The sequence below is a fragment of the Oncorhynchus mykiss genome, chromosome 25 (assembly GCF_057628025.1).
Source record: "Oncorhynchus mykiss isolate SJ-2025 chromosome 25, ASM5762802v1, whole genome shotgun sequence".
Lineage (NCBI taxonomy): Eukaryota > Metazoa > Chordata > Actinopteri > Salmoniformes > Salmonidae > Oncorhynchus > Oncorhynchus mykiss.
Genome location: NC_143046.1, coordinates 1,539,316 through 1,556,652, shown reverse-complemented (window position 1 = coordinate 1,556,652; position 17,337 = coordinate 1,539,316). Strand labels below are relative to the sequence as shown.

The following is a 17,337-nucleotide window of genomic DNA, read 5'->3' as shown; positions in this document are numbered from 1 at the left end:
CTACTGCTGGTCCTGCTGCTAGCTGGCTGACGTTGCTCTACTGCTGGTCCTGCTGCTAGCTTGCTGACTTTGCTCTACTGCTGGTCCTGCTGCTAGCTGGCTGACGTTGCTCTACTGTGGTCCTGCTGCTAGCTGGCTGACGTTGCTCTACTGCTGGTCCTGCTGCTAGCTGGCTGCCGTTGCTCTACTGTGGTCCTGCTGCTAGCTGGCTGACGTTGCTCTACTGTGGTCCTGCTGCTAGCTGGCTGACGTTGCTCTACTGCTGGTCCTGCTGCTAGCTGGCTGACGTTGCTCTACTGTGGTCCTGCTGCTAGCTGGCTGCCGTTGCTCTACTGTGGTCCTGCTGCTAGCTGGCTGCCGTTGCTCTACTGTGGTCCTGCTGCTAGCTGGCAGACGCTGCTCTACTGTGGTCCTGCTGCTAGCTGGCTGCCGTTGCTCTACTGTGGTCCTGCTGCTAGCTGGCTGCCGTTGCTCTACTGTGGTCCTGCTGCTAGCTGGCTGACATTGCTCTACTGTGGTCCTGCTGCTAGCTGGCTGACATTGCTCTACTGCTGGCCCTGCGGTGGGTGTTGCAGTGTGGTGGCTGACTGATTGACTGCAACATGTCTTCCTGGTTTCCTGTTTAGTTGGAGCTGGAGATAGAGGCGGCCAAAACATAAACAACATATCTTCTCTCATATTGTCAGCTGCTTTGTTTCTGTTCCATAGCAGACAGGGGAGCAGAATGGTAGACTCAGTGAAGGGGGTTGGTGTCTAACAGCTATTGATCTTTAGTTAGTATAAATTAGTATGCCATCACACCAGATCAGTTACAGGTACATTCATACTAGTTGAATTCAATCATCGGGTTCAAATACACATTTAGATTTGTGAACAGCCATCAACAACAACCGCAATCCGTAAGGAGCAAATAACTAAATGAGAGAGCAGCAGTGTGATTCACACCAATGCTCTATGCAGATATCAGTAATAAGTGATATCCGTATCGCCGTAGACTACACCTCTGCTGTCATCCTTACCTCCAAACGTATAGGGCGGCCCACAATTGGCCCAGCGTTGTCCGGGTTAGGGGAGGGTTTGGCCGGGGTAGGCCGTCATTGTAAAATAAGAATTTGTTCTTAACTGACTTGCCTAGTTAAATAAAGTAAAAATATTGTAGTGCTTCATTGTAATCGGTGTAAACTGTACAAGTAGAGCCACTTGACCTGAGGATAGTGTAGGCTGTGTTTAAGTGATACTCAAGGAGTGGTATCTGATGGGAGAGAAAGAGCATGAGGATCCTCCAGCCACTCCAGATGTTCTGAAGCGAGGATCTATGCTCCATATGGCACCCTATTCCCTACATTGTGCCCTACTTTTGATAAGAGCGCTATCGGGCCCTGGTCAAAAGTAGTGCACTATATAGGGAATAAGTTGCCATTTGGGATACAGACAGAGTTATCTCATTGAAAATAAGAAGTTGTTATTAACTGACTTGCCTAGTTAAAAAAAAAAAATAAAAAAAAAACACTCCCAGGAATGTCATACATGATGGATCATTAGCTTCCCTACATAAATTACACCAACATTCACACATCTAGATGGCCAGGTGGGGTGGGTGTGTAGCCAGAGATAGCAGTGGGGTCAAACTGTAGAACCCAGTTCCTACATTTGATATATAAAAATGGATTTGATCAAACAAAACTATGCCACATTTTATATTTGGGACCTCAGGATGACAAATTAGAGCCAGATTACTGAATGTAAGCACATTATTTACCTTCAGAGGTGAATGTATCAAACCAGTTGCCGTGATAAGTGTTTTGTTGTTGTGCACTCTCCTCAAACAACAGCATGGTATTTGTTCACTGTAATAGCTACTGATAATTGGACAGTGCAGTTAGATTAACAAGAATTTAAGCTTTATGCCCATATAAGACATGTCTATGTCCTGTTACAACATCATGTTAATCACATTAGTGCTCGTTAGTTCAATCGCCCCGGGACACCGATCCCGTAGAGGATTAATTAAAGGGGGAAATCTGTAGTTGCTACATCCATTTATGGACTTATAAATTATATATATTCATTGATTGTTGAAGAATATAACTTATAAATGCCCCATGAGCTTAGTTCAACTGTCACACTCCATGAGAACCCAACATATAAGCTTGTTTTGCTCCAATGTTTTAAACATTGTAACTGTAAACAAACACTGTATAGCCTCATAACATGGTTAAAATAATATGTTGATATCATGGATGGTCAGTCCTTGCATCCATAGCTCTGTCTATTCATCTGAGAGTGGTTACATTTCTCCAGGCCCATCCCTCAGCGTTTTACCAAAACAGAGGCAGGGTCGACCGTTTTGTTATTGTTTCATCTGTAGATTTGCACTTTAAACAGCTGCATATTATCAAGATATCAATGTGCTACCAACTAAAAGGTAAACAATAGGTCTATAGCAAATGCAGAATATGACATTCATTCATTTTCACATGTAAGTAGCACTTTTCAGTAGTGCTCAAAGCATGCCATTCCATGAGCGCAGCATTTATTTTTCAACTCAGATCAATGAGCCATATTAGTCCTCTATGACAATAAAATCATAAACAACACAGTAGGGCTGGCTAATAAGGTAAAACAATTTAGCTAATCTATACATCCATACTTCCAAGGCCTATTTTTGAAGATCAAGGGGTATAACATTTATTGTAATGACTGTAATTGTGATAGACTTAGATTTTTTATGTAAAGATATCATTTAATCGCATTCTTATATGTAGTAGAAAGAGATGGGTTAGAAGAAGCCTACATAACCAACCCAGCCACCCCAGTCATAAACTGTTCTCTCTGCTACCGCACGGCAAACAGTACCGGAGCGCCAAGTCTAGGTCCAAGAGGTTTCTAAACAGCTTCTACCCCTCAAGCCATAAGACTCCTGAACATCTAATCAAACGGCCACCCAGACTAATTGTAGTAGTAGTAGCTACATTGGTCATATTGATTTTACATTTATTATTACACCTTTAATGTTGCATGCAATAATTGATCTGCTTTTTGACAATTCCACCTCTCACCACAGCATTGCGCTGCAGTCAAAGTACAAACCAAAAACAAACTTCCGTTTCATGCTCCCCCAGTTTCCGGAAGATCTCTGTACAATGATGGAGAAAATGGAATCCTAAGACCGTACCCAACTATTCAAGCGGATTTGTTAGAATAAAACGACCAAAGTCCAAGATAACGAATAACGACACAAATACAAGACAGGTACTGTGAATGTATGACATATTTAAATGTTGTTAACTAGATATAAAGTGGGCTGTTAAATTGTGCTAACCTGTTAGCTAGCTGGCGCTTTAGCAAGCAGCTAAAAGTCTTAACTTCGGGAAGGTGTTGGCTAACTGACTAGCTTCATCACCTAGCTAACTGACTATCTTCATCACCTAGCTAACTGACTATCTTCATCACCTAGCTAACTGACTATCTTCATCACCTAGCTAACTGAATATTTTCATCACCTAGCTAACTGACTAGCTTCATCACCTAGCTAACTGACTAGCTTCATCACCTAGCTAACTGGCTAGCTTCAACACCTAGCTAGCTGACTAGCTTCATACCCTAGCTAACTGACTAGCTTCGTCACCTAGCTAACTGACTAGCTTCGGTACCTAGCTAACTGACTAGGTTCGTCACCTAGCTAACTGACTAGCTTCATTACCTAGATAGATAGGTGGGTAGGTTAGATGAGCGTTGATTTACTGGCTTCGTTTCGTGTTGGTGACAATATGTCAGGTAGGTAGTTAACATTGTTTCCAGGTATTCATTCATTTACTTAATAGTTGGCTAGCCAGTTATGAACAGCAAAAACAACGTAAAGTCGCTAATAACGTATCGTGTATAGAAGAACAACTTAATCATATAATTTTGTGTGTAAGTGGATGTCTATATTTAACATTTTACACAAAAGGCATCCGAAGAGCTGATGACTGCAAGTTTAAACGTTTTCTCCTTAGCCTGTTAGCCAATGTTATTAAATGGTATGTTGGCCAGACGAATGTCTTAACTAGATCGCTACATTTAGTCTTGACAACTTGAAATCATAAAATAATAATGTTGTTAGTATATCGTTAGCTAGCTGAGTTAACACGAGCTGTTTTCTCCATCTTTCAGATGCCATTTCCAGCCAGATGCTAAGGGTGTTAGCTAGCATGCTAATGGTTAGCTCCCCAGATTCCATTTTGTTTTTGTCGACTTTGGTCTGACTGGTTAGCTGCTGCTGCTGATTATTATTATTATTATTATTATCAAAACACGGAACTCCGTTAGGATAATGCTTTTTTAAAGGAGGAGACATTGTTGCATCAGAGTAAACGATGCCCACCAAGCCAGGAAAGATTTTCCTTGATATCGGAAACGTCCTTATTAATAACTAGTTTATTGAACGCTAGCTAACTTATTAGCTAATAAGCTGGCTAGTTAACCTGCTTTCTGCTATTTGTTGATGTCATTTAGTCCTGGTCAATAACATCAAAATATGTGTGTTTTATTAATGTGCTGCATGTCATAAATCAGATCACCTGTCTGTGGTCTTCCCCACCTGCTGAATGTGTCAGTGTGTCGAAGATGCAGCTAGGCATTTCTATTGTCGACCTGGTACAGCCAGAAGAGGATGGCGATGGCCTACTTCTCTCAGCCTGCTTCCTCTCGAGGTTTCTTCCTTCTAGGGACTTTTTCCTGACTCTACCTGGCTTGCTCATTGGGTTCTAGGCCAGGCTACTGTAAAAGCACATTTTGACTGTAAAAGCACATTTTGACAACTGCTGATGTAAAAATACATTTTGATTGATCACATTTGATTGATTATCCCTAGCAGCTGGATCGTGGTGACTCAGCGATAGACAGCGTTTATCTCCAGCTTCTCTCCCTTCGACACCCGATGGAGGGCTCCGACAGTTCCGAGCCGGGCGCCAGTGACCAACCAGAGGCCCAGCGCAGGCGGCAACGGGACCGGCTAGACCGGGAGGAGGCCTTCTACCAGTTTGTCAACAACCTGAGTGAGGCAGACTACCGGCTGATGAGAGACAACAACCTGCTGGGTACCCCAGGTAACTGACTCTCCTTTAATTCACCTGTTATAAACCACTAACACACCTCATTAGACAAAAACCTGCTGTGAACCCCAGGTAACTGACTCTCCTTTAATTCACCTGTTATAAACCACTAACACACCTCATTAGACAACAACCTGCTGTGAACCCCAGGTAACTGACTCTCCTTTAATAAACCTGTTATAAACCACTAACACACCTCATTAGACAACAACCTGCTGTGAACCCCAGGTAACTGACTCTCCTTTAATTCACCTGTTATAAACCACTAACACACCTCATTAGACAACAACCTGCTGTGAACCCCAGGTAACTGACTCTCCTTTAATTAACCTGTTATAAACCACTAACACACCTCATTAGACAACAACCTGCTGTGAACCCCAGGTAACTGAATCTCCTTTAATTAACCTGTTATAAACCACTAACACACCTCATTAGACAACAACCTGCTGTGAACCCCAGGTAACTGACTCTCCTTTAATTCACCTGTTATAAACCACTAACACACCTCATTAGACAACAACCTGCTGTGAACCCCAGGTAACTGACTCTCCTTTAATTCACCTGTTATAAACCACTAACACACCTCATTAGACAACAACCTGCTGTGAACCCCAGGTAACTGACTCTCCTTTAATTCACCTGTTATAAACCACTAACACACCTCATTAGACAACAACCTGCTGTGAACCCCAGGTAACTGACTCTCCTTTAATTAACCTGTTATAAACCACTAACACACCTCATTAGACAACAACCTGCTGTGAACCCCAGGTAACTGAATCTCCTTTAATTAACCTGTTATAAACCACTAACACACCTCATTAGACAACAACCTGCTGTGAACCCCAGGTAACTGACTCTCCTTTAATTCACCTGTTATAAACCACTAACACACCTCATTAGACAACAACCTGCTGTGAACCCCAGGTAACTGACTCTCCTTTAATTCACCTGTTATAAACCACTAACACACCTCATTAGACAACAACCTGCTGTGAACCCCAGGTAACTGACTCTCCTTTAATTCACCTGTTATAAACCACTAACACACCTCATTAGACAACAACCTGCTGTGAACCCCAGGTAACTGAAATACATATGAGGGTTAACAGAGCATTGTAGACATGAGTTTTCTATCTCATTTAAAAAGTTAATGTCTTTGCGTTCTTTTTGATTTAGGGCTTTATTTCTCTACTGCAGACTGGGTTGAATTACATTTTCGGTCAGTTTTTTAGATTGGCTATCGAAGGTTGTTGTCTCAGGTTTGAGTTTTTCTTATCATGCCACATCCAGGTCAGTGGGGTGGGCAGTATGTTTGGAGCATCCGCTAGTGGAACACCTTTCCTGGGGAGAGCAGTGAGAGGACAGGGCCTGTCCTGGTAAGTCTGGTGGTTCTCAGTACTGTCCTGTTGCTGTGTAACCAGGAGACAAACTACAGCTTTATGGGCAAATACTTGGGTATTTCCAGTAGTAAATGAAGGCAGTTAGAGCCAGTGTCGGTTTACTGAGTTGTAGTTTCATCCCTCCTAGGTGAGATCACAGCAGAGGAGTTGTTGAGTCGGCTGCAGCAGATTAAGGATGGACCAGAGCAGCAGCAGCCTAGCATCAACACCAGTGAGACTGGAGAAGCTACAGGAGGTAAGGCTCCTCTGTACTTTTCATTATGTCTTTCAAGCGGAAATTAAAAGTTCATCAACTTTTAAAGATGGAGTCCTTAATGGTGACATTATGACCGTCACTGCAAACCATTAGAATGTTGATATGTTCTGTCTTCCATTGGAATGTTGATATGGTCAGTCTTCCATTAGAATGTTGATATGTTCTGTCTTCCATTAGAATGTTGATATGTTCTGTCTTCCATTAGAATGTTGATATGTTCTGTCTTCCATTAGAATGTTGATATGTTCTGTCTTCCATTAGAACTGGCAGAAGGTCCAGAGGACCCGTCTAATGGCGACACCCTCTTGGATTGGCTGAACACCGTCAGGCGGACAGGCAACACCACCCGCAGTGGTCACCGAGGCAACCAGTCATGGCGGGCGGTGAGCCGGACCAACCCAAACAGCGGAGACTTCCGGTTCAGTCTGGAGATCAACGTTAACCGTAACCTGGCTGAGCAGCAGGCCCGCGCGGAGGGGGAGGCTGAGGCGCAGGAGGAGGCCCCAACTAGAGCACCTGGCAATGGGGTGGAGGTCCAGCCTGAGGCGGAGGCGGGGACGGAGGTGCCCATGGAGACAGGAGAGGTGCTGGAGGAACCAGTTGTGGAGGAGATGGCTGTCATAGTGGAACCAGAAGCGGAGATGGAGCCAGAGGCTGAAGTAGAAGCTGAGCCAGAGGCTGAAGTAGAAGCTGAGCCAGAGGCTGAAGTAGAAGCTGAGCCAGAGGCTGAAGTAGAAGCTGAGCCAGAGGCTGAAGTAGAAGCTGAGCCAGAGGCTGAAGTAGAAGCTGAGCCAGAGGCTGAAGTAGAAGCTGAGCCAGAGGCTGAAGTAGAAGCTGAGCCAGAGGCTGAAGTAGAAGCTGAGCCAGAGGCTGAAGTAGAAGCTGAGCCAGAGGCTGAAGTAGAAGCTGAGCCAGAGGCTGAAGTAGAAGCAGAGATGGTCCCAGAGTTAGTAGTAGAGGTAGTCCCACAGCTGCCCAGCCCTGTCACCACCACCCCTCCTGTCTCCAGACCAGCCAGTCCCCTGGTGCAGGCCCCTCCAGCAACCCCTGCCCCTCCTAGCCCGCCCCCTGAGGAGCCTCCGCGACGGGGCCAGAGACGAGCCCGCAGCCGTAGCCCTGAGCAGCGCCGGACCAGGGCTCGCACCACACGAAGTCGTTCCCCCCTCACCCTGGACCGACTCCCCCGCCACGTCCCCACCTCAGCCACCTCACACACCCCCGCCACCCAGGCACCCGCAGAGGGAAGCTCACGGACTCGACAGCATGTTCTGTCCCGGCAGAGCACCGCAGAGTACGAGACCCAGTCAGCCGGAACAGGGTTTGGCACAGGTTCTGGGAACGCCCCAGAGCCCGGTACCACCCCACCCCAGGAGGGAGAGGCCACGGGCGGGGAGGGAGCAGCAGGACGACGTCCCCCCACCATCATGCTGGACCTGCAGGTGCGTCGTGTTCGTCCAGGTGAGTACCGCCAGAGGGACAGCATTGCTAACAGAACCCGCTCACGCTCCCAGAACTCCAACAACACCTTCCTGTACGAGAGTGAGAGGGGGGGGTTCCGCAGGACCTTCTCCCGGTCCGAGCGTGCGGGTGTGAGGACGTACGTCAGCACCATCAGGATCCCCATCAGGAGGATCAGTGATGCAGGGTTGGGAGAGGCCACCTCCATGGCTCTGCAGACCATGATACGACAGATCATGACCGGCTTCGGAGAGCTCAGCTACTTCATGGACTCAGACTCTGACTCCTCGGACTCAAACCGTGGAGGTGGTAACCCCACTGGCGCTGCCGACCTGGCCGAGGCGCTCAATACTCCTGACGGGGGCGTAGCCGGCATGGCGGAGGGGGCGGAGCCTCCTGTCTCAGTGAGCGGGCATAGTATTGGAGGAGCCGGGGAGGCAAGGACAGAGGAGAGGGAGGGGGAGGACGGGATGGGTCTAGGTCTGTCCCCAGGGATAGGTTTAGGGGTGGGGGGCACCCCCAGGGAGGGGCGAGCTCGGCCCCGTGCCCCCATCAGTCTGGAGGAACCAGGGTCACTACCCTTCCTCCGCCTTGCTCACTTCTTCCTCCTGAATGATGAGGATGAGGAACAGCCCAGAGGACTCACCAAGGAGCAGATCGACAACCTCTCCACCAGGAACTTTGGGGAGAGTGATGCTCTGAAGACCTGCAGTGTGTGTATCACAGAGTATGCTGAGGGGAACAAGTTGAGGAAGTTGCCCTGTTCTCATGAGTACCATGTTCACTGTATCGACCGCTGGCTGTCTGAGAACTCCACCTGTCCTATCTGCCGCAGGGCCGTGTTGGTGTCTGCTAACCGGGAGAGTGTGGTCTAACCTGGAGAGCTGGAGGTCAGGGGTCAACGGTGCTCCAGGCAGACAGTATATAACACCGTGTCAGTTCTGCAGGCCTTTCTCCTAGTCAGACCACTTACGTTGTTCATGTTTTCATTCTTAAGACATCACTGACTTTTATCCAACTGACATGCTGGTGTTTGGACAGACAGACAGAGAGACTGACAGGAAGGAAGGAAGGAAGGTGATGTCCTCATAGACTCTGTAGGAAGAGATGTGAGAAAGAGATGCAACTGTCCCCTGTTGGCTAACAGACCCCACTCTCCCCTACCTGTCTTACCCCAAAAGGGACTGTCCCCACCTGAAAGACTTAACTGCATTTATCAATACTCTGGAACGGCTCACAGACTGTCAGTGTGTCAAAGCTTGCTGAATTAGTTTTTAAGTTAAAACTGTAGAATGTTGTACAGGCTTTAATGGGGAGAACAAGATGTGACGGACTTGGATTCCGTTGGGAATTCTATCAGTTTATTTGGACTTGTATTGCATCATATTCATGACATCGGACCAATAGTACTGATTATTGATTATGAACTGTCTTGAACCGTTGTTGAGAAGGGATGTAGGTATCTGTTAACTGATGCTAGTATGTAGTCTAACTCTAGCCCATCACATGAAGCATTGATCTGGCCTGTTTCTATTTCTGCCCTCTGACAGTGTTTCATCATGACCTGGCCTGTGTACACAAAGCATATCACAGTATCAGTGGGGATCTAGGATCAGTCCGTCAGTGTGGATCTAGGATCAGTCCGTCAGTGGGGGTCTAGGATCAGTCGGTCAGTGGGGGTCTAGGATCAGTCCGTCCGTGGGGGTCTAGGAACAGTCCGTCAGTGGGGGTCTAGGAACAGTCCGTCCGTGGGGGTCTAGGATCAGTCCGTCAGTGGGGGTCTAGGATCAGTCCGTCAGTGGGGGTCTAGGATCAGTCCGTCAGTGGGGGTCTAGGATCAGTCCGTCAGTGGGGGTCTAGGATCAGTCCGTCAGTGGGGGTCTAGGATCAGTCCGTCAGTGGGGGCGGGGTCTGTCCATATAATCTTATTCATTATGACCTAAAAGGGCCAACTGATCCTAGATCATCACTCCTACTCTGGGAGTAGGATCCTAACCCTGTCACTATGACAACCTGTTGGTTCTGCTACCATATGACCAGGAAGTGAACAGACGGCATTATGGCTCCGTCTTCACCAGCCTATCTCTATATAGTGCACTACCCATAGGACTCTAGTCAGAAGTACTGCTCTATATTGGGGATAGTGCCGTTTGGGAATCACATTTATGGGTTCCATGTGGTGTTGCATGAAGGATCTGGATTTAGACCCCTGCCGGGCCAGGTTTAGACCCGGGCCAGGGTTATTAAGCCCGGTGTCTAACCCTGCCTGGTTAAACCCAGGCCAGGTTAAACCCCGGCCAGGCCAGGTTAGACCCCAGGCCAGGTTAAACCCCGGCCAGGCCAGGTTAGACCCCGGCCAGGCTGCTGCCTCTGTCCTGTGTTTTGGCCTAGAACTTCAACCACCAAGAGACATCTTCATATCTGAAACACCAGTGCAATAACTAGAGTGGGAAAACTGAAGAAGTGTAATATTCTCAACTTGTATATTATTATTTCTAAAATATTGTAGACTGAATATTCACAGTTAAAACAAAGACTTGTTCCCTTTTAAAAATGTGTTAATCTTTTTATTTTCTTGAGCTTGGTTCTTTGTGTACATTCTGATAGCGCTCTTTCTTGTTGAGCGGTGGGCCTGTAGGATGCTGTAGGTTGGCTGTTCACACAGAGGGAGGGAGTGTTCCATGCCATGATGACATCACATTCTATAGGTTCCATGTGTTCTCACGGTTGCCGTCATTACCTCCTCCCTGTACAAATAAAGTTTTGGGTGGTTGAAGCTCTGTTATTGTTGATAATGACCCGTTGTAAATGAACTGTATTGTGTCTTTCTGACTTTCTGTCTTACTAACCTGGCTATCTTCATCAAGGCCTCCTAGTGCATTGGTCCCAAATGGCTCCCTATTCCCTATAGTGACTTACTTTTGACCGGAGTCCAATGGGCTCTGGTGAAAAGAAGTGCACAATAAAGGGAATAGGTTGTTTGGGTCACAGGCCAGTTGTGTGTTTTAACAGGCTGTAGTTTAACATCCGTATGCTCACAAAGGGCACCTCTCTATCATGAAATACAGTGCATTTGGAAAGTATTCAGACCCCTTGACTTTTTCCACATTTTGTTACGTTACAGCCTTGTTCTAAAATGGATGAAATAAAAATATTTCCTCAGCAAATGACATCACAATACCCCATAATTTATTACCTTTATTTAACTAGGCAAGTCAGTTAAAATCAAATTCTTATTTTCAATGATGGCCTACGGCCTTAACTGCCTGTTCAGGGGCAGAACGACAGATTTGTATGTTGTCAGCTGGGGGATTTGAACTTGCAAACTTTCGGTTACGAGTCCAATGCTCTAACCACTAGGCTACCCTACAATGACATGACAATACCCTGTAATGACAAAGCAAAAACAGGTAACAACAACTCAATGTTTATATCCCAGGACAAAACATAACAGCAAGCTAGCTAAATAGCCATACATGTTTAATGCTTTTCGACCTGTCCCCAAATTAATGTCACTGGTTCAGAGTTTGTTTTGATATTTTAACCTGCCTGTTGTGATCGCGTTTGGTGTGGGGCGGGGCAAAATACATGTATGCACGATGCACGCGCGCAGCTGGTTTGGGTTCCGTGTTAGTCCACTCTGTTCGTTACATATTTTAGTTCTGGGAACTGAAAACTGTATTGAGATCAACTGTTTAATCTACGAGAAAATTAGCAGAATATCGGCCAAAATCCATCTCGTTCTCTCCTCTCTCACTGCCGGACACTGGGCTTCCTCTCAGCACCATATTTGATTGTGAGCAGAAACGCCGAGCGGATGCCTCAAGTATATAGATCCGGTGAAATATCTGTCTCATTGTTCTGTGTTCATTCTACTTGCGCTTTGCCGCACAGAGCTGTCGTGAAGGAAGTTCATCAAGATTCCCATAACGTTGCTCACGAGTGTCTCAGCGATCTAATGGACTGTCTCAGTGCTAGAGGCGTAACTACAGACACTGGTTCGATTCCAGGCTGTATCACAACCGGCCATGATCGGGAGTCCCATAGTGGCGGCGCATAATTGGCCCAGCGTCGCACGGGTTAGGGGAGGATTTGGCCGGGGTTGGCCGTAATTGTAAAATAAGTGTTCTTAACTGACTTCCCTGGTTAAATATAGGCTAAAGAAAATTATGTGGTAGGCAAAAAACTCTAGCAATTACGGTATTATAGTCAAGGCAATAAGAAGGAAGTGAAGGGTGGAATGTCATCCATTTATTTTCAACTCTACTAAGGAACGATGGCGCTCCGGACTTTAGGTTGTCACTTGGGGCGTTTTCAAGGGATTTACCGCCAGGTAAGACCTGTAGAATAAAACCAATGTCACCTGTTCTAAAACGGAGCTACAGAATAGTGCCTTGTCTTTGGAAGACACTTTTATTAACGAGGGCATGTGTAGTCGTTTACAGTACAACTTCTGTATTAAATTGTAAGCTATTAACTTTTGTTGAGAATGTGTAATTAATATCGAATTCTACAACTTTAAGAAACGACACCGCTACAGTTGACCGATTTACCGTAATTACCCGAATACGGTTAACCCCAGATTTTTGCTGAATATATCATAGTACTACTTCATTTGACCACGTAGGGACGCTGTCTTCACGTTCATGTGAATATTTCTTTACATGCATGATTTTTTTTGCACACCTACATTCACCCATCTTTCCCATCTTTCCCATGTTGTCCCAGCTACAGCCCCGGTCCTGTGGGCTGGCTGTGTTGGGGGTGCGGGGGCTACCCGTGGTGTCGTTGGGGGTGAGATGTAAGAGCTCCGGCCCTGTACAGGTGAGTCACCTGGACCACCTTGTGTTGACCGTGAAGAGTGTTCCAGACACCTGCACCTTCTACTCCTCTGTCCTGGGCATGGAGGTCATCACCTTTAAGGTACATTCTGAGTACTGACACAGACTGCATAATCAATGATTAGTCTATTGATCACTTTTACTGAGACGTTAATTATTCTACTTTGGATAAAACATAGGTTGTCAACGTTTTCTACTGTTCTGCCCGTGGTTGTTTCCACAATAGATTTGCTAACAACCAACAAGGTCATTAAATAAATCATAGATACACTCCAACTGGACTGTGTAACCATGTGGAAAACCCCAGCAGATGGTAGCCTTGACTAGTCTCTTATTAAACCCCAGCAGATGGTAGCATTGACCAGTCTCTCCTATTAAACCCCATCAGATGGTAGCATTGACCAGTCTCTCTTATTAAACCCCAGCAGATGGTAGCATTGACCAGTCTCTCTTATTAAACCCCAGCAGATGGTAGCCTTGACTAGTCTCTTATTAAACCCCAGCAGATGGTAGCATTGACTAGTCTCTTATTAAACCCCAGCAGATGGTAGCATTGACCAGTCTCTCTTATTAAACCCCAGCAGATGGTAGCCTTGACTAGTCTCTTATTAAACCCCAGCAGATGGTAGCATTGACCAGTCTCTTATAAAACCCCAGCAGATGGTAGCCTTGACTAGTCTCTTATTAAACCCCAGCAGATGGTAGCATTGACCAGTCTCTCTTATTAAACCCCAGCAGATGGTAGCATTGACCAGTCTCTCTTATTAAACCCCAGCAGATGGTAGCCTTGACTAGTCTCTTATTAAACCCCAGCAGATGGTAGCATTGACCAGTCTCTTATAAAACCCCAGCAGATGGTAGCATTGACTAGTCTCTTATTAAACCCCAGCAGATGGTAGCATTGACCAGTCTCTTATAAAACCCCAGCAGATGGTAGCATTGACTAGTCTCTTATAAAACCCCAGCAGATGGTAGCATTGACCAGTCTCTTATTAAACCCCAGCAGATGGTAGCATTGACTAGTCTCTTATTAAACCCCAGCAGATGGTAGCATTGACCAGTCTCTCTTATTAAACCCCAGCAAATGGTAGCATTGACCAGTCTCTCTTATTAAACCCCAGCAGATGGTAGCATTGACTAGTATTTTATTAAACCCCAGCTGATGGTAGCATTGACCAGTCTCTCTTATTAAACCCCAGCAGATGGTAGCATTGACCAGTCTCTCTTATTAAACCCCAGCAGATGGTAGCATTGACCAGTCTCTCTTATTAAACCCCAGCAGATGGTAGCATTGACCAGTCTCTCTTATTAAACCCCAGCAGATGGTAGCATTGACCAGTCTCTCTTATTAAACCCCAGCAGATGGTAGCATTGACCAGTCTCTTATTAAACCCCAGCAGATGGTAGCCTTGACCAGTCTCTCTTCTTCTTTACCCCAGGGTAACCGTAAGGCGCTGTGTTTTGGGAAGCAGAAGTTGAACCTGCACCAGGTGGGTCAGGAGTTTGAACCCAAGGCCTTGAGACCCACCTCAGGATCAGCTGACCTCTGTCTCATCACCCTCACCCCCCTGGCTGCTGTAGCTACACACCTACAGGTGAGACACACACACACACACACACACACACACACACACACACACACACACACACACACACACACACACACACACACACACACACACACACACACACACACACACACACACAGCCGCTACACCTCCAAGTTATCTACTACATGGTTCCAGTCCTCCACCATAACCATATGGATGGACATGCTGTCTTCTAGTAGGATGTTGTTCTGCCATGTCCTGAAAGTCCCTGTGTGACTGTCTCATCTATCTGTCACCTGCAGGTGTGTGGTGTGGAGATAGAGGAGGGTCCAGTGGAGAGGAGTGGCGCTGTTGGACCCATCACATCTCTCTACTTCAGAGACCCAGACCACAACCTGATAGAGGTCTCTAACTACAACCAACCAACAAAGGACTGAGGCCTTCCTTTAGCTAAACAGCTACCTTCAACAGACCAACATCCTTTAGCTAAACAGCTACCTTCAACAGACCAACAGCCTTTAGCTAAACATCTACCTTCAACAGACCAACAGCCTTTAGCTAAACATCTACCTTCAACAGACCAACAGCCTTTAGCTAAACATCTACCTTCAACAGCCTTTAGCTAAACATCTACCTTCAACAGACCAACAGCCTTTAGCTAAACATCTACCTTCAACAGACCAACAGCATTTAGCTAAACATCTACCTTCAACAGACCAACAGCCTTTAGCTAAACATCTACCTTCAACAGACCAACAGCCTTTAGCTAAACATCTACCTTCAACAGACCAACAGCATTTAGCTAAACATCTACCTTCAACAGACCAACAGCCTTTAGCTAAACATCTACCTTCAACAGACCAACAGCCTTTAGCTAAACATCTACCTTCAACAGACCAACAGCCTTTAGCTAAACATCTACCTTCAACAGACCAACAGCCTTTAGCTAAACATCTACCTTCAACAGACCAACAGCCTTTAGCTAAACAGCTACCTTCAACAGACCAACAGCCTTTAGCTAAACATCTACCTTCAACAGACCAACAGCCTTTAGCTAAACATCTACCTTCAACAGATCAACAGCCTTTAGCTAAACAGCTACCTTCAACAGACCAACAGCCTTTAGCTAAACATCTACCTTCAACAGACCAACAGCCTTTAGCTAAACATCTACCTTCAACAGACCAACAGCCTTTAGCTAAACATCTACCTTCAACAGACCAACAGCCTTTAGCTAAACATCTACCTTCAACAGACCAACAGCCTTTAGCTAAACATCTACCTTCAACAGACCAACAGCCTTTAGCTAAACATCCACCTTCAACAGACCAACAGCCTTTAGCTAAACATCTACCTTCAACAGACCAACAGCCTTTAGCTAAACATCTACCTTCAACAGACCAACAGCCTTTAGCTAAACATCTACCTTCAACAGACCAACAGCCTTTAGCTAAACATCTACCTTCAACAGACCAACAGCCTTTAGCTAAACATCTACCTTCAACAGACCAACAGCCTTAGAACAACAATTTAACTGCAACAGAAGAACAATGAACAAAGGGCATTCTTATATTTAGTTTTTTTGTGCTCAGCCAACTTATTTGTCTTTTGGCAGGAAGATAACAGTAGTTAGACTGAAGAGTTAGTGCTAAGGTAACCTTTATGAGGACAACAACGTAGGTCCTAGCCAGATTTGTATGTTAGCCAATTCCTTTGTTGTTTGGGGAGATGACTTGCCTTGTTAAATAAAAAAAGTGAAAGCGGCAAAATAGTTGTTTGAAGCAGAACCATATCTACAGTAGGTCAGTCTGCATCAATTCAGTATCTGGTCAGTCTGCATCGATTCAGTATCTGGTCAGTCTGCATCGATTCAGTATCTGGTCAGTCTGCATCGATTCAGTATCTGGTCAGTCTGCATCGATTCAGTATTTTGTCAATCTGCATCGATTCAGTATCTGGTCAGTCTGCATCGATTCACTATCTGGTCAGTCTGCATCGATTCAGTATCTGGTCAGTCTGCATCGATTCAGTATTTGGTCAGTCTGCATCGATTCAGTATCTGGTCAGTCTGCATCGATTCACTATCTGGTCAGTCTGCATCAATTCAGTATCTGGTCAGTCTGCATCGATTCACTATATGGTCAGTCTGCATCGATTCAGTATCTACATGGAGTATTTTCAACTTTCTGGTCAGTCTGCGTCAATTCAGTATCTACATGGAGTATTTTCAACTTTCTGGTCAGTCTGCGTCGATTCAGTATCTACATGGAGTATTTTCAACTTTCTGGTCAGTCTGCATCGATTCAGTATCTACATGGAGTATTTTCAACTTCTGGTCAGTCTGCATCGATTCAGTATCTGGTCAGTCTGCGTCGGTTCAGTATCTGGTCAGTCTGCATCGATTCAGTATCTGGTCAGTCTGCGTCGATTCAGTATCTGGTCAGTCTGCATCGATTCAGTATCTGGTCAGTCTGCGTCGATTCAGTATCTGGTCAGTCTGCATCGATTCATTATCTGGTCAGTCTGCATCGATTCACTATCTGGTCAGTCTGCATCGATTCAGTATCTGGTCAGTCTGCGTCGATTCAGTATCTGGTCAGTCTGCGTCGATTCAGTATCTGGTCGGTCTGCATCAATTCATTATCTGGTCAGTCTGCATCAATTCACTATCTGGTCAGTCTGCATCGATTCACTATCTGGTCAGTCTGCATCAATTTACTATCTGGTCAG

The 17,337-nt window shown here is 45.8% G+C and overlaps 2 protein-coding genes across 5 annotated transcripts; both read left to right on the top strand.

Moving 5' to 3' along the window:
* Nucleotides 1-3,064: 3,064 nt before the first annotated feature.
* On the top strand, nt 3,065-10,992 carry LOC110504466 (E3 ubiquitin-protein ligase RLIM). 4 transcript variants are annotated; one of them, XM_090221160.1, is made up of 5 exons: nt 3,121-3,252; nt 4,859-5,090; nt 6,393-6,478; nt 6,630-6,737; nt 7,020-10,992. In XM_090221160.1, the coding sequence occupies exon 5, from the start codon at nt 7,328-7,330 to the stop codon at nt 9,089-9,091; it is 1,764 nt and encodes a 587-aa protein (XP_090077286.1). In that variant the 5' UTR covers nt 3,121-3,252; nt 4,859-5,090; nt 6,393-6,478; nt 6,630-6,737; nt 7,020-7,327; the 3' UTR covers nt 9,092-10,992. The 4 variants fall into 4 exon arrangements, with proteins under 4 accessions (XP_021438896.3, XP_021438897.3, XP_090077286.1 ...); XM_090221161.1 differs by having other exon boundaries at nt 4,856-5,090; XM_021583221.3 differs by lacking the exon at nt 6,393-6,478 and having other exon boundaries at nt 3,065-3,252; nt 4,856-5,090.
* Nucleotides 10,993-11,792: 800 nt separating this feature from the next.
* On the top strand, nt 11,793-16,376 carry glod5 (glyoxalase domain containing 5). The gene is made up of 4 exons (XM_036970182.2): nt 11,793-12,549; nt 12,945-13,139; nt 14,497-14,652; nt 14,910-16,376. The coding sequence occupies exons 1-4, from the start codon at nt 12,493-12,495 to the stop codon at nt 15,042-15,044; spliced, it is 543 nt and encodes a 180-aa protein (XP_036826077.2). The 5' UTR covers nt 11,793-12,492; the 3' UTR covers nt 15,045-16,376.
* The last annotated feature ends 961 nt before the right edge of the window (nt 16,377-17,337 follow it).

What these genes read in the sequence shown, in the direction of transcription:
- LOC110504466 (XM_021583221.3), top strand. Translation starts at nt 4,922, where the DNA reads ATGGAGGGCTCCGACAGTTCCGAGCCGGGCGCCAGTGACCAACCAGAG. An exon ending in CAACCTGCTGGGTACCCCAG is followed by an intron (nt 5,091 to 6,629) that starts GTAACTGACTCT and finishes CATCCCTCCTAG; the next exon opens with GTGAGATCACAGCAGAGGAG. An exon ending in GACTGGAGAAGCTACAGGAG is followed by an intron (nt 6,738 to 7,019) that starts GTAAGGCTCCTC and finishes GTCTTCCATTAG; the next exon opens with AACTGGCAGAAGGTCCAGAG.
- glod5 (XM_036970182.2), top strand. Translation starts at nt 12,493, where the DNA reads ATGGCGCTCCGGACTTTAGGTTGTCACTTGGGGCGTTTTCAAGGGATT. An exon ending in TTCAAGGGATTTACCGCCAG is followed by an intron (nt 12,550 to 12,944) that starts GTAAGACCTGTA and finishes ATGTTGTCCCAG; the next exon opens with CTACAGCCCCGGTCCTGTGG. An exon ending in TGGAGGTCATCACCTTTAAG is followed by an intron (nt 13,140 to 14,496) that starts GTACATTCTGAG and finishes TCTTTACCCCAG; the next exon opens with GGTAACCGTAAGGCGCTGTG.